General features: G+C 34.6%; 3 protein-coding genes and 1 non-coding gene across 10 annotated transcripts; all 4 read right to left on the reverse strand.

The window, feature by feature from the left end:
- Positions 1-1,689: 1,689 nt before the first annotated feature.
- On the reverse strand, positions 1,690-3,128 carry LOC140958445 (receptor-like protein 44). The gene has a single exon (XM_073415885.1). The coding sequence runs from the start codon at positions 2,880-2,882 to the stop codon at positions 2,082-2,084; it is 801 nt and encodes a 266-aa protein (XP_073271986.1). The 5' UTR covers positions 2,883-3,128; the 3' UTR covers positions 1,690-2,081.
- Positions 3,129-6,879: 3,751 nt separating this feature from the next.
- On the reverse strand, positions 6,880-7,722 carry LOC140958804 (short-chain dehydrogenase virD-like). The gene has a single exon (XM_073416368.1). It carries the CDS (start codon positions 7,720-7,722, stop codon positions 6,880-6,882), a length of 843 nt encoding a protein of 280 aa, XP_073272469.1.
- Positions 7,723-8,278: 556 nt separating this feature from the next.
- On the reverse strand, positions 8,279-12,185 carry LOC140960272 (adenylate kinase, chloroplastic). 7 transcript variants are annotated; one of them, XM_073418478.1, is made up of 9 exons: positions 12,061-12,125; positions 11,443-11,570; positions 10,456-10,740; positions 10,271-10,369; positions 9,642-9,770; positions 9,364-9,498; positions 9,040-9,186; positions 8,848-8,922; positions 8,283-8,573 (listed from the first exon to the last, which is right to left on the reverse strand). In XM_073418478.1, the coding sequence occupies exons 3-9, from the start codon at positions 10,666-10,668 to the stop codon at positions 8,469-8,471; spliced, it is 903 nt and encodes a 300-aa protein (XP_073274579.1). In that variant the 5' UTR covers positions 10,669-10,740; positions 11,443-11,570; positions 12,061-12,125; the 3' UTR covers positions 8,283-8,468. The 7 variants fall into 7 exon arrangements, with proteins under 7 accessions (XP_073274575.1, XP_073274580.1, XP_073274581.1 ...); XM_073418477.1 differs by having other exon boundaries at positions 12,039-12,112; XM_073418474.1 differs by lacking the exons at positions 11,443-11,570; positions 12,061-12,125 and adding an exon at positions 11,903-11,933 and having other exon boundaries at positions 8,279-8,573; positions 10,456-10,706.
- On the reverse strand, positions 11,854-11,946 carry LOC140960600 (small nucleolar RNA snoR126). Its single transcript, XR_012172204.1, has one exon. It is a non-coding gene; the product is annotated as a small nucleolar RNA snoR126 (small nucleolar RNA).
- Positions 12,186-13,293: the final 1,108 nt, after the last annotated feature.

Consider the following 13,293-nt stretch of genomic DNA (forward strand, 5'->3'; position numbering starts at 1 on the left):
ACAAAAAATATATGAACGTCACCTCAACGATATTCACATAAGTGTTTATGACAAATATAATGAGTCCAATCAAGTTTGTTGTGAAATTTGAAAACAAATATGGAAGCAGAGGCCCCACGGTATGATCACCAGCATGCAAATTCAGAGGGCCCTCCTATTATTAATTCCCTTCTTTTGAGTCTTTGACTCTCACATTTACTTTCGGTGCATCTCTTTATTATTAGTATTATTATTTATTTGACATGAATATGGAGGTCATGATCATCATACTACATTAAAAAATTCGATGTAATAATTAGAAAAATGTTTGTGTAATGATCAGGGAGGGCGTGGAAGGAATAATGAGGCAGCACATCAAGTCCATATATGTGATAAAAAATACTCAAAAAATTTAAATCCAATCCAAATTAAACTTATAGAGGGTCTGATCTCTCTAGATTTTCCTCTATGGAAGTTCAAGTAGTGTTCCATAATAAGTACAAAGGGTGGTTTAGGAAGAAATTATATTGATCAAATATATTTCTTGGATGTCAAATTTGGTGAAGAGGATTCTTTTTTGACAATTTTTTTTTCTAAAACATTTGGCATTATTTCTAAGAAAATTGGTGAAGAGGATTCTTTTATGACAATTTTTTTCTAAAACATATGGTATTATTTCCAAGTACAACTTTGAATAGACATTAGGTGTATATACAAAAAATTTTATGAAACAAATTCACAAGTCAATTTTACAAGACGAGTACTTTATTTGGGTCATCTGTATAAAAACATTTCTTTTTATTTCAAAAATATTACTTATTCTTATAAATATAGACATGATTGACTCGTCTCACGGGTTTCTCACTACACTAAATGTAATTGACAATTCGATGGGCATAATTAAGAACTTTGTGACTCAAATATTCCCAATTAATTTAACCTTTACACGCCGATTATTCCCATTTTCCCCCATCTAGTCAACGAACGATAATATAAAATGCTTCGATTCAATCACGAGTCAGCCTACTGGTGGTGCGAAGTTGCCGCCATGCATTTTTTTTTTTTCAAAATACGGAATGGCCGCATTTTATTATATAATAATAATAATAATAATTTTTGTACATTTTGTACACAATCTACCATAGAGCTCAACCCATGGATTTAAGTCACATTTTGTTCCCAACATTAAAGTATTATTGAAATGATAGTATTCACATAAATACCCAATTCTGATCCAAAACAATATGGATAAAAAAAAGTAATAATATTATTCAGATAAATACCCAAAAATAGATGCAATTTATAAACTCTTACACAAATGATTTCAGACTTAAGGGAGAATAAAAAATATGAATCTGAAAATGTTACAGGCCTAAAAAAAATAGTTGCTAATTACGGTATTATTTTGACTCCATATCTATTTAGTTAGATAATTATTTAACAAGTTTGATACGTTTTTTCTTTCAATAATTTTTTTTTAAACATTGGTGTTATCGTTGAAACTTCGTATATTGTCCATGTTTACATTAATCTAAACAAATGAACATTTAAACAATTATTGATGTTTCATGATCTGTGATCAATTTACACTTTAATTAAATGACTACACAAAATAAAATTATGTCAAACTTAGATTTATTTTTAGGAATAAAATTTGAGACACATAATAATCAGATGGTGCCAAAACCAAAACAAAAGTATAGGGCGACGGAAGAAATATGAGCATTATGCCACTCAACATTAATAAATCATTCAATTTTAACTTTACATTTATACCAAATAATTGATTCTGACAATTACTATGAAAACCTAATAAAACAAGACAAAATATTAATTAAAAAGTGGATAAAGTTTTTTTTATTAAAAAAAAGAAAGAAAGAAAAGAAAACTGAGAAATTAAGGGGGGAAAGGAAGAAAAAAATCCAGGGGAAAAACAGCAATTGATCATGCTACACATCCATGGAGTTCACCATTAGAGGAGAAGAAGAAAGTGTAAGAAAAACCCAAAGAAGAAGAAAGCTCGAATCTTTATGAAACATACCAGCAATGTTAATCTCCGACATGTCAGTTGAAGATGGCGGAATGAATCTGACGATTGATCTTCAGTAATCAGGCATGAATTGACTGTTTTTGCCTTCTTCATTGGCCAATTTCTGCTCCGAAACCCTCAACCAAATGCAAACAGCAGTGAAACTCAGGACCAGACTGATGAACCCACTCCCCAGCCCGATCCCTACGATCGCTAGAATCGAAAGCCCTTTGTTCTTCATCGGCGGTAGTGGGTAGCCGTAGAGATCCTTGTTACCTTCGTACGAGCTTGCATTGAATCGCGGCAGGTTCCCGCTTCGATTACCTAATGAAGCGGGTATGATCCCGGATAGACCATTGTTCGACACATCGAAAACCGAGAGCCTCATGAGTTGCCCCAGCTGCTGCGGAATCGGACCCGATAGTTGATTGTCGTGGAGATCGATGACGTTCAGGTAAGCACAAAGCGCCAATTGCTGGGGGATTTCGCCGGATAGGCTGTTGGAGGAGAGATTAAGGACAGCTAAGTTGACTAGATACTGGAGATCCGTGGGGATCGGACCGGCGATAGAGTTGGAGGAGAGATCGAGGGCTTGCAAGTTGGTGCAATTCGAGAGGTAAGGAGAAATGGTGCCTCTAAGCGAGAGATTAGGGAGGGCGAGTTTGTAGATTCGGCCATTGTTGCAGGTGGCTCCCTGTAGGAACGAGGTGAAACCCTGACACGGGTTGGCGAAAACAGTTCGAGTCCAGTTCTGCAGGTTCTTGAACGGGTCCTCCAACGACTCGCTAAGACGGTTCAGGCACAGCTCGTCGTTCGGATCCGCAGCGGCGAGGGCTAGCAGGGCCAAAGCCAGCAGCTGGCCCGCAAAACCCATTTATTTTCAACGCATAAAAAGGTGCCCAGCAACGTAATATCTCTGTACAAGTTCAAAAACTAACAATAGACTCGGTGGAGGTGCATATTTCTCGTAAAGATTTAGCTATTTATGAAATGGAGAATCGAGGCAGAGTGGGGGCGCACGAAGCCCACAGAGGAAACTGAAAATGAGAGTAATGGAGTTGACACAACTGAGGGAGCAAGGGGGAGGGGGCGGGTGCGGGGGTCAAAGATGGTGACTGCACGGATTCTGGTCGCGGGGGCACTTTCGGTATACCACCACCATTTCTATTGGCTTGTATTTTGCCACCAAATTTTTTTTTAAAAAAAAAAGTCAGCAAAACAGCATTAAACCGTAAACCAAATGGGTGGCTTAGGATGGACTTTCGTGGTTTGTTATATTAATTGACCAAAGCAAAAAATGTAAATTTGATTTGGTTTTATTTTAATTTTTTAATGGAGTTAGTTTAACTTGCTGTTTAGTCAAATCGATAAACTTAATTATGTCCAAGTTTAAATAAATATGCATCTAATCTAATGGATCCATCAGTAATGTTCTGACTTTTATTTAGTTAAAAATAAACAACCTATTTCATAGTGAAATGGTCCCCCGAAGAATTTGCAACGAAACACAGAAAACCAAAAGAAGCAAAAACATATCAAACTCTCAAATTTATGTAGCCTTATTACAACAAGAAATTGATCGTGAATGCAAATGCACCAACATTTTGTTGGAGCCTAACTCCGATCCAAACACACCCTTATATCATCCAGGCCAATGAAAGTGAAGGGTCTTCCATTTTCTTGAACCATGAATCTTTTTTGTGGCCTAAATACGGCTTCGTAAAGATTCAATTTTTTGAGGGCCTCTCTTTCTCCTTCTCTCCCCCACACACTTTTGATTGTTTGGATTATGAGGTCGGATATAGGGATGTTGATGTCTATAAGAAGGTGTTGTTCCGTATGATTTTTTTTTTTGGGTTGGATGTATTAAACATAAATTTTAATATTAAATGAGTTATAAGTTATTGACACGTGTCAATAGGATTTTCATTAATAGAAAAATAGTTATAGTTTATTCAAGGAGTCGCTACGCATAATGGATAAAAGAGAGTTAATAAATATGATTCGGAGAGTTTCGAGGGATTTGATGAGATGGTCCCTCCAGACAACATGATATCAAGGTATCGATCAAAGAATATCACACCGATTGAAAAATGTCTGTGTGTGGGTATATGCTGGACAAAAGCATTATATTGTTACCAAGCGTGAAATGGATGTGAGATCGACTTGTGTTTATTGGTCTTCTTGATCAAGACCAACTCCGATTCTCACACTCTAGACATAGATCGGGTTTACAAGCTTCATTAAAAAAAAATATTATTTTTTACGTTTTTCATTCTATATATGGACTTGAAAAATAGATCCGTGAGACCGTCTCACATTAGACTAACTATTAAAATAAATATGCAATAAAAACGCGAAGTTAATATTTTCTAACAAAATAAAAAGTATGTCTCTTATTAGACAGTTTCACAGATCTATATCTGTGAGATGTGGTCGATCCGATTTATATCTAGAATGAAAAATAATATTTTTCATGAGTCGGTGATATGATATATGTATCATAAAATTGATTAATGAGACGATCNACATCGCTGATGGAGGACTCACAAAGGTACTCCAATTTTTGGCCGATACGCGTATGTGCTTTGTTTTATGTCATCAAATTAAAAATATTAGAACAACGAATTTTGATTCTTTTGCGATTTTAGTTTCTTTTTAATCGAAGTGATTATAAATTAGCATGACTACACTTTGATATACATGCAAACATTGTGTAACAAGGATGATAACAAGGCAACAAGAATAATATATTTTCTAAAAATACGTGTTAATTTTTAATTCATTTGATATATAAATAATATATCTACTTCAGTCTATTGATGATGATTTATTAACTAAACTCAGACAAGGAATATAATAATATTTTGTACGAATAAGAAGTTTCATTAAAAAAAAAAGTATATTCCAAATAAATTATCCTAATTTAATTTGTGGTGGATATATTACAAACAAAGAAAAAACATTTAATGCACCACACAAAAAATTGCCACTATTTAATGAGACTCAACAGTATTGTATCCATCGCATGTTTAATTACATTACTCACTTTTTTTTATATAAAAATTATTACTTAACTTATTAAAAATTAGTTGTCAAATAAATTTTTTATTTAAAAAAACTGGTTAAATTAATATATTTTCAAATAAAAATAAAATCGAAACAGAATTATAATACGGTATATATTTAGTACACGTGCTTATTTTGCAAGTTATATAAAATTATATCGAAATGAATATTATATTAAAAATCGCATTGGGAACTGCCAAATGGAACCAATTAGGAAACTGCGTTCAGAATCTTCGACCTTTGATTTTTCGGGAAATTGGTCTTCGGTCTTCGGTCGTCGTTTTTTTTGTGTTCATTCATTGGGTACTTTTTTAGTACCACATTTCCACATGAAGTGTACCACAATTTGTATGACATAGTACCACAATTTTGTGGGTAGGGAGTGAACCCAAAGAAATGTTTTGATTAAGGATTTTTCACTAATTTCCTCTTGATTTGTTGTGAACCCAAATTATAAAAATTAATATGACTTAAAGAAAACCAGACCCTACCATCCATGCACGTGCGAAGAGATGAGGTGGCGAAAAATCAGGACTTAATATTCAAAATATTTAAATTGTAATAGAGTAAAATGGTTAAAGAAAGAATAATCTTTTACAATTGCATAAAGTAAGAGAGTCGCTTACTAACTTTTTTTATTTTTTTTATTATCTAAACTGATTATAGTAATATAATTTTACATAAAACTTGTTTAATAGATATTTTTATTATGAACAGCTTGTCTACTTTTTCCTTTTCTTATGAAGTGACTATTATTATGGTGTGTCATAGAGTCGCACATGCACAAACTCCCTACTGAATGACAAGAATGCCTAAGCTTTATTACATTTCAAACTCTACAGACTCGAGTACTCGTCTTATTACGTGTTATATGTGACAGTATTTTGAAACTAAATATTTTTGTCCTACACTCTGTGTTGCGTTAGGGTTAGACCGATTCAGAGTCGAGCCAGATCGGATCGACTATGGTGTAATAGTTGCAGTAGTAGTCTACTCCAATCCAGTGTTCTAAAAAGTCCGCTTAAGTTTAAAGCTTAACAAAAACGTCCCACTTCAGATAAAAGCGGAAAAAAAGCGGTCAAAGCGTAGTTTCACCGAATTATGTGTAATTAAGATGTTTAATTAAGCGTGCTTAAGTACAATTAAGCGCATATGTTTATTTTTAATTTTTTTATTTTCAATATATGTCTTTTTATTTTAAAATAATAAATTAAGTTTATAATTTAAATGTTTATTTTTTAATTTTAATTATGGTTAAGCGTGTCTGACAATAATTTGACAAATATTTAGCATTTTTTAATGTGGTCTAGTTGCAAAAACAAATAAAAATTATAAATTTGAGATTTTTATGTTTTTATAAATATGAGAATTAATGCATCAGACTTAAATTTATCATATTTATGTATTATTTTATCTATTTATTGGTTCTAGATAATTACAATTACACTAAAGATAAAAAATACTTTTTTACGCTTAAGTCCGTGTTAATCTCGCTTAAATTTGAAAAGCTTGGAGCTCGATATCCGCACTTCGAGACCTTCACGCTTTTTAGAAGCTTGCTCCAATCCAATTAATAACGAGTAACTAGAATTTCATAATGAGGTCGAACAAAGTAACAAAGTTCGTAAATAAAATGATTTCAAGATTTTATGTAGGCAAATGCCCTACCGTTACTATATTAAAAAAAATAAAATAAAAATGACACCTTGAATCGGGCCCGACACCCTTGTTTCCTTCTTTTACAGTAAGCCTTCAGCCCAGCATGACCTTGCCCCTTGGTCCAATCCGATGTACCGCTAACTTTAGAACAGCTTCTTGTTCAACTTAAATCGACGTGTAAAAAATATATCCCTCACCCAAAGAGGAGACCACGAAAGAAAACTAAACAACCCTGTCATATGACCATGAGTGATTTCCTTCGGCGGACTCGAATCCAAGATTTTACTTATTACGTGCCGAGCGAAAACGGTCGCATCCGTCGATTTTCCCTCTTGAGACGCCTTGGCCCTCTCCTCTATATCATTCTTGAAAATATTATAAATTTTCCACTCTTGATCTCTCAAACCATCATAGCTATTACCTCCAAAGTTCGATTTTATGGCCCCGGGAAGCACAAGTACTACGTCGATATTAAAGGGCTTGAGCTCGACTCGTAGAGTATGCGATATGGCGTGAATATATGCTTTGCTAGCACAATAGGACCCAGCCCAAGGGGTTGGAACTTTTCCTACTACACTTCCTATATTGACTATGATTCCACGACGTTGTGTCACCATGTGTGGAACGACATGTTGAACTAGACGCAACGCTCCTAATGCATTTATTTCATATGCTCTTTTGATAACGTCTAGTGAGAGTTCAGCTAGAGGGCCTACGCTCCCGATTCCTGCATTGTTGATTAGGATATCCAGCTTCCCATGTTGTGAAATCACATGATCGATCGTTTTTGCAACACTTTCATCAGACAAGACATCCAGACCTATCGTCTCGATGTTTTTGGATCGCAAGTCTAAGAGATGGTGCATTTTTTGGGGGATGTCGGACGCAATGACATGACAATTATGCTCAGCAAGTGCCTTGCAATATTCATAGCCGATGCCACCAATGGCGCAACCTGTGACCAAGGCAACCTTTGTGTCACTCATTCTGCGTATGCCAATTCTTTTCTCGTCGTTCTTGGGATATATATATAGTTTCTAATTATTCAAGGGACATGATGATCAAGAACTACGATTTAAAAATTATATTGAAAATCAATTTGAACTGGCTTTTTAACCCTAAACGGGGAATATCAGTAAGAATATGCTGCGATTATTCGTGATTAGCCGGCTAAATTTTTCTTGGAACAAATGAAAGGACAAAAATGAGCGGCACATACCGATGGAAAACAAACAACTGCTCAAGGACGGGATTGTAAATGAGAACGAAAGATAGATTATTGAGGTTCTATTGTAAAATTTGAGCTGCACATGAACATGAGATAATGCACGAATGTTGAATGTCATCATTTGTATCTAAACGTAGTCATCAATATTGAATAGATATAATCATCAAAGAAGTGTTCGAGTTGGTGAAATATGTGAATGTTTGACCAGTAGTCATATATTTTATAATAAAATGAATGTTAAGAAAACAATTTTCATTCATGAATATTGATGAATAATTCAGTTTGTGGCTTGCGTTAATCACATGCATTGTGATTAATAATTTATGGGAATTAAAACGTGTAATTCTTGCCTATAAAATTGATTTAAAGAACAAAACAAGGACACGGTACGTATAAAAGAAAAACAGAAGCAGAGTAAAACAAATACAGAGCTTCTGCATCAATATAGAATACAATTTGCACATTGCTGGCAATGAATGGTGTAAAGTTTCTTCATTTCCTTGATCATGTCGCTACCGACCCTGATGGAGCCAGCTTTTGCTCAAGTAGCTTTGCCAAGGCACTGTCGATCTGTGAAAATACCTCATGTTTAGGGAGACTTCCATCTACCTGCAACCGAGGGAAAAGCAAAATTATTGGCCCAAACTTGAAGGGCTCACTGTGGGCACTCTAGATATTTCGTCAAATATTGCTCCAATCTCATATTCCATATACTCTAGTGAATGAATCATGTCTTTGTAAAAATAAGAACATGATACCCTATTTCAGTCACGTGACACATGATTTTCATCATTTTATGTTTTTTCCTTGTTATTTGAGATAGAGGATGAGAATACGTGCATTTCAATTGGAAGAAATTGCATGATAAAGGTATACTGCATACCCTCAAGGTTACATCTCCATATATTGAAAGCACATCTTCCACATTCGTGTTGTGAGTGACCAAACGCAGTTTGACCTGGAAAGAAAAGAGCATAAATATACACATTGATACGCACGCTACTACTGCTTCAAAGAAACTGATGGATGAGTAAAAACAACCAAACAAGGATAGAGACTAAAAATTGAAGAATGCCTTTTCTTCAGTGTCGTCGAATCGTTGCGTAAGTCTTGCAGCAATTTCTTCGGTTTCTGGAGGAGAATATTTTAGATGGTAGATTTTTCCTGTAACAGGATCTAGTCTGCGCCCAACAACTCTCTCCACAAGGATGTCTTCAGGGACCTGTCAACAGAGCATTGCAAAGGTACAGAAATAAAAAAGGGTATGACTTCATAATCACCAAAGCCATCACTAACTACTTTCAGAGAGGTAAAAAGCACGACATGTTATAACTCAACTTTTCACATTTTATCGATAGAGAATAATCGTTAAATGACAAGAGCAAAAGCAAAACCTCACTTCAAGAAGAATGAAGATATCCGGATCAAACCCAAAACCCTTGAGAGCATTCGCCTGAGATGCACTCCTTGGATATCCATCCAGTAGCCAACCTTTCTCCTGAGAATCTTGCTGTGATAAACGGTTCTTGACCATCTGTGAGAAACAGTGATGGAGGCATGGTTTATAGAACCGAGATGATGCTATTTCTTGTACAGTTTTTACTCTCGACAATTTTTAATTATCTGAGTAATATTTAAAAAGACAATCGAGAGTTAAGAATACATAAATCTACATACCATCACAACGATTTCATTAGGTACGAGCTGCCCTTTCTCCATGTATTCCTTTGCTAGCTTCCCGTTTTTCGAACCTGCAGCGATTTCAGCCCTTAAAAGATCTCCAGCCGCTACATGCACCAAATCATACTGCAAGGAGAACAATGAACAAGTGCAACAAGATACTTTAGAAGATCTGCTAGTACGGATGAAACACAGACCAAGCAGGAAAAAGACGAACATGCACAACAGGATTCTTCATAAGTTGTGTTAGTACGAATGAAACACAAGCTAACAGGGGAACTTCATCATGATAGATATAACTGAATGATAAAAATTCCAAATACATATCAATCAATCCATGCTCTTTAAACCAATCAATCTACTAAGCACCAACAACAAAACTGACTATTAGTTAGAGGGAACCCAAATAAATTAAAGCCTTGAAAGTATTAGAAAGCCAAGTGACAAATGGGGAAAAACTTAAACTAATCCATAACCCGTATTAAATCAATGAATAAACATAACAGAATAGCCACAGGAAAAGGGGAAAAAATTGTGCCAACTTTCTATTCACTGCTAACAATTATGTTCAAATGCTATTACACAGTTTAAATGCCAATTAAAAAAATAGAACATAGGGAAAACACCTTTTCAGTAATAAGCTCGCATTGTGTTCCTTTACCGGAAGCTGGAGCTCCTGATATCATCACCCTCAAAGGCTCCCCTTTTTCTCCTGATGCAACAACCTGTTGAGTAAATTAATCCACCAAAACTTTACCACAACTACTTATTTCAAATATAAAATAAAATTAGGAAAAAAAAATGTGTTTACCATCATACATGGAGCAGCTTTTGACTTTCTGAAACGGGTTCGCGAAAATCTTTGGTTAAGTTGGATAGATAAAAAGGGAAACCGAGATTCAGAAGATGGTGATCTTGAAGTGTTAAAAATCTGATTATGAGAGGAAGTTGAGGGCTTGTTTCGATTGCAGGACGGAGATGTTGCGGCTGTGAAGTTGACAGAATAAGAACTACACAAAGCCATATTTGGCTGTTGATCTTCGTCTCTAGCAGTCACCACCGCTTCTTGAAATAAATTTGATCGTTATTCACAGTGCTTTTAACAACGATGAATCAAAGAAAATGAGTTAGGTCTAGTTTGATGGTGCGAGTTTATGAGATCTAAGGACCAAGTATAAGAATATATTAAGCTGTGGAGAGCAGCACACATAGAACAAATTTATTTTAGAGACCTTTTTTTTGAGCTGGACAAACACAACTATAGAATAAAGTTTTGGCCTTTTCTGCTTCCTCACCAATTTCAAGAGTTTGTTTTCAATTGAGAGAATTCATTTCAATTACTCCCATATCATCTATTTGTGTCAATTCTTATTGTCACGACAAATTTATCAAAATTTGGGGCTGCTTTAAGCTACATTATTCATCGAGGGAATTGAAATATGGAATGGATCTCAGTGATAAGGAAATTGGAGGAGAGTTGCAAGAATTCTGGGTTGATAAGGAAATTGTTAATGTTGGCTATTTGTTGCAATTGTATGCTGTGATTGGATTTCTTGAATTTATCTGTTCTGAGAGAAGTATACTAGCAAATTTGCAATTCCCGTGTTTGTGTCATACTCCTAAGACAATTTAGATTGCAAGATTCTCCGCGACAGTGAATAAATGGCAAAAAATATCTGCACTGATAATTGAATGTAGGTAACTTGAGAATCTAGTCCTGATCATTGACAATTCAGTCAAATATTGATCATTTCCCTTCTTCTGGTAAGCCAAAGATGGTTACTCGTCCGATTCTTACTTTTTTTTATCACGATGAGTTCTTTTGGGCATGGTGGTGGTTTTCACTCCCTCTTCTTTACTTCTCGACTTAAAATTTCAATGTGGTTGCCATTAAATTTGTACTTACTACATATTTGTGTGCAGCTTCTGTTGCAATTTTCAATCATTTAACTTGGGATGCATTGTCAATAGAAACCGGAAAAAAGTCCTCAGATTGTATATAGACATAGGCTGATCTAGGACAGCAAAAAATCAAGAAACATTCTCTAAATGGACCTCTCAAAGGTTTTTGCTAAGAAGTAAACTGGAGTGGCACCATGCTTTCTGCACATAATTACTAGTTCCAGTATGCGTGTGTTCAACCACCTAAAGCTTCTAATTTGCCTAGTATACACACACACATCTATACGAGAAAACAGAATTATCGAATGAGGCTCAGACACGCATAAATGGGTCATCATAAATGAAAGGTCGAATACCATCGATAATCAGCATCGAGAAACGATTTCTATCTTCATCGCCTCACAAGAACTCACCCAAGAACAAAATTAACGGTACTAAAATAATCAGCAAAAACACTCTCTGGACTCAAGAATATGAAAAGGAATCACATACCAACGGGGGAATTTACTTAGACCTGAGAGATCCAAGAAGAAGAAGTGGGTTTATTCTTGCTGCCTGAGAGCGCGGTGGCATCGCTGAAGATGAATTGTCAGAACGCTTTGACTGAAATAGTTGATTTTTGAAGGTGTTAGGTTGAAGATACTGGGCTGTTGTTGGGAGATGGGCCTCTCTCAAGATTCGGCCCATGTAATACAGTTAGGATAATTTTGTTCTTTACTTGAACAATTTTAGCTTAGATTTTTTTTAAAAAAACTTCTCACATGAATTTAATTATATTTTATATAAGGGATTTAATTGAATGTATACTACCATTATTTAACTATAATAAAGATTCTAAGACGTATTTTTGAAATGTATGTGGGTGCGTACATGTTATGATCGAATATAACTTACGACATTATTTGTTCGTGAGCAAGGTTCTACAAAGCGTGAAGCGCCCCGAAGCGCGGATGTCGAGCTCCAAGCTTTACAAGCTTAAGCGTGAAAAAACGTTTTTTATCTTTAGTGTAATTGTAATTATGTCAAACCAATAAATAGATAAAATAATATATAAATATGATAAATTTAAGTTTGATGCATTAATTCTCATATTTATAAAATCATAAAAATATCAAAATTACAATCTTTATTTGTTTTTGCAACTAGATCACGTTAAAAATATTAAATATTTGTCGAATCATTATCAGACACGCTTAATCATAATTAAAATTAAAAAATAAACATCTAAACACGCTTAATTAAACACCGTAATTATGCTTAATTCGGTCAAACGGTACAAACTACAGTTTGACCGCTTTTTTCCGCTTTCTCCGAAACGGGACGTTCTTGCTCAAGCTTTTTAGAACAGTGTTCGTGAGATGATATGAAAAAATATCTATAATAGGAATCTAATAAATGTAAATATATGAATAATAAAATAATTTTAACTTCGATCATTTTAAAATTTTGAGACAAACATTAAACGAAACATGGAATAATATGTTGCTTCTCTAACTTCCTTCCCTGGTTTAAACTTTTAACATAATTTCATATAATCCAAAACTTCTGAAACATTTTTTTTTTTTTAAAGAAACTTGGTCCTCCAAATTATTAATAGTAATAATTACTGCCGACCTATATGTAACGATAATTTGGAAAGGTCAACAAACGGGGATATCATGCGAATTAATTTAATTTATATAAATGAGGTGTGTGTATATATATATATGTTAGAAAAAAAAATTATATATATGAGGTGTGTACACAC

Source organism: Primulina huaijiensis, chromosome 15 (genome assembly GCF_012295235.1).
Source record: "Primulina huaijiensis isolate GDHJ02 chromosome 15, ASM1229523v2, whole genome shotgun sequence".
NCBI classification, from domain to species: domain Eukaryota; kingdom Viridiplantae; phylum Streptophyta; class Magnoliopsida; order Lamiales; family Gesneriaceae; genus Primulina; species Primulina huaijiensis.

Coding starts and splice junctions, on each gene's coding strand:
- LOC140958445 (XM_073415885.1), bottom strand. CDS start 2,882: ATGGGTTTTGCGGGCCAGCTGCTGGCTTTGGCCCTGCTAGCCCTCGCC.
- LOC140960272 (XM_073418474.1), bottom strand. Junction 9,499..9,641: donor CTAATGAAATCGTTGTGATG/GTATGTAGATTT, acceptor TGTTTCTCACAG/ATGGTCAAGAACCGTTTATC. Junction 8,574..8,847: donor ATGGAGATGTAACCTTGAGG/GTATGCAGTATA, acceptor CCTCGGTTGCAG/GTAGATGGAAGTCTCCCTAA.
- LOC140958804 (XM_073416368.1), bottom strand. CDS start 7,722: ATGAGTGACACAAAGGTTGCCTTGGTCACAGGTTGCGCCATTGGTGGC.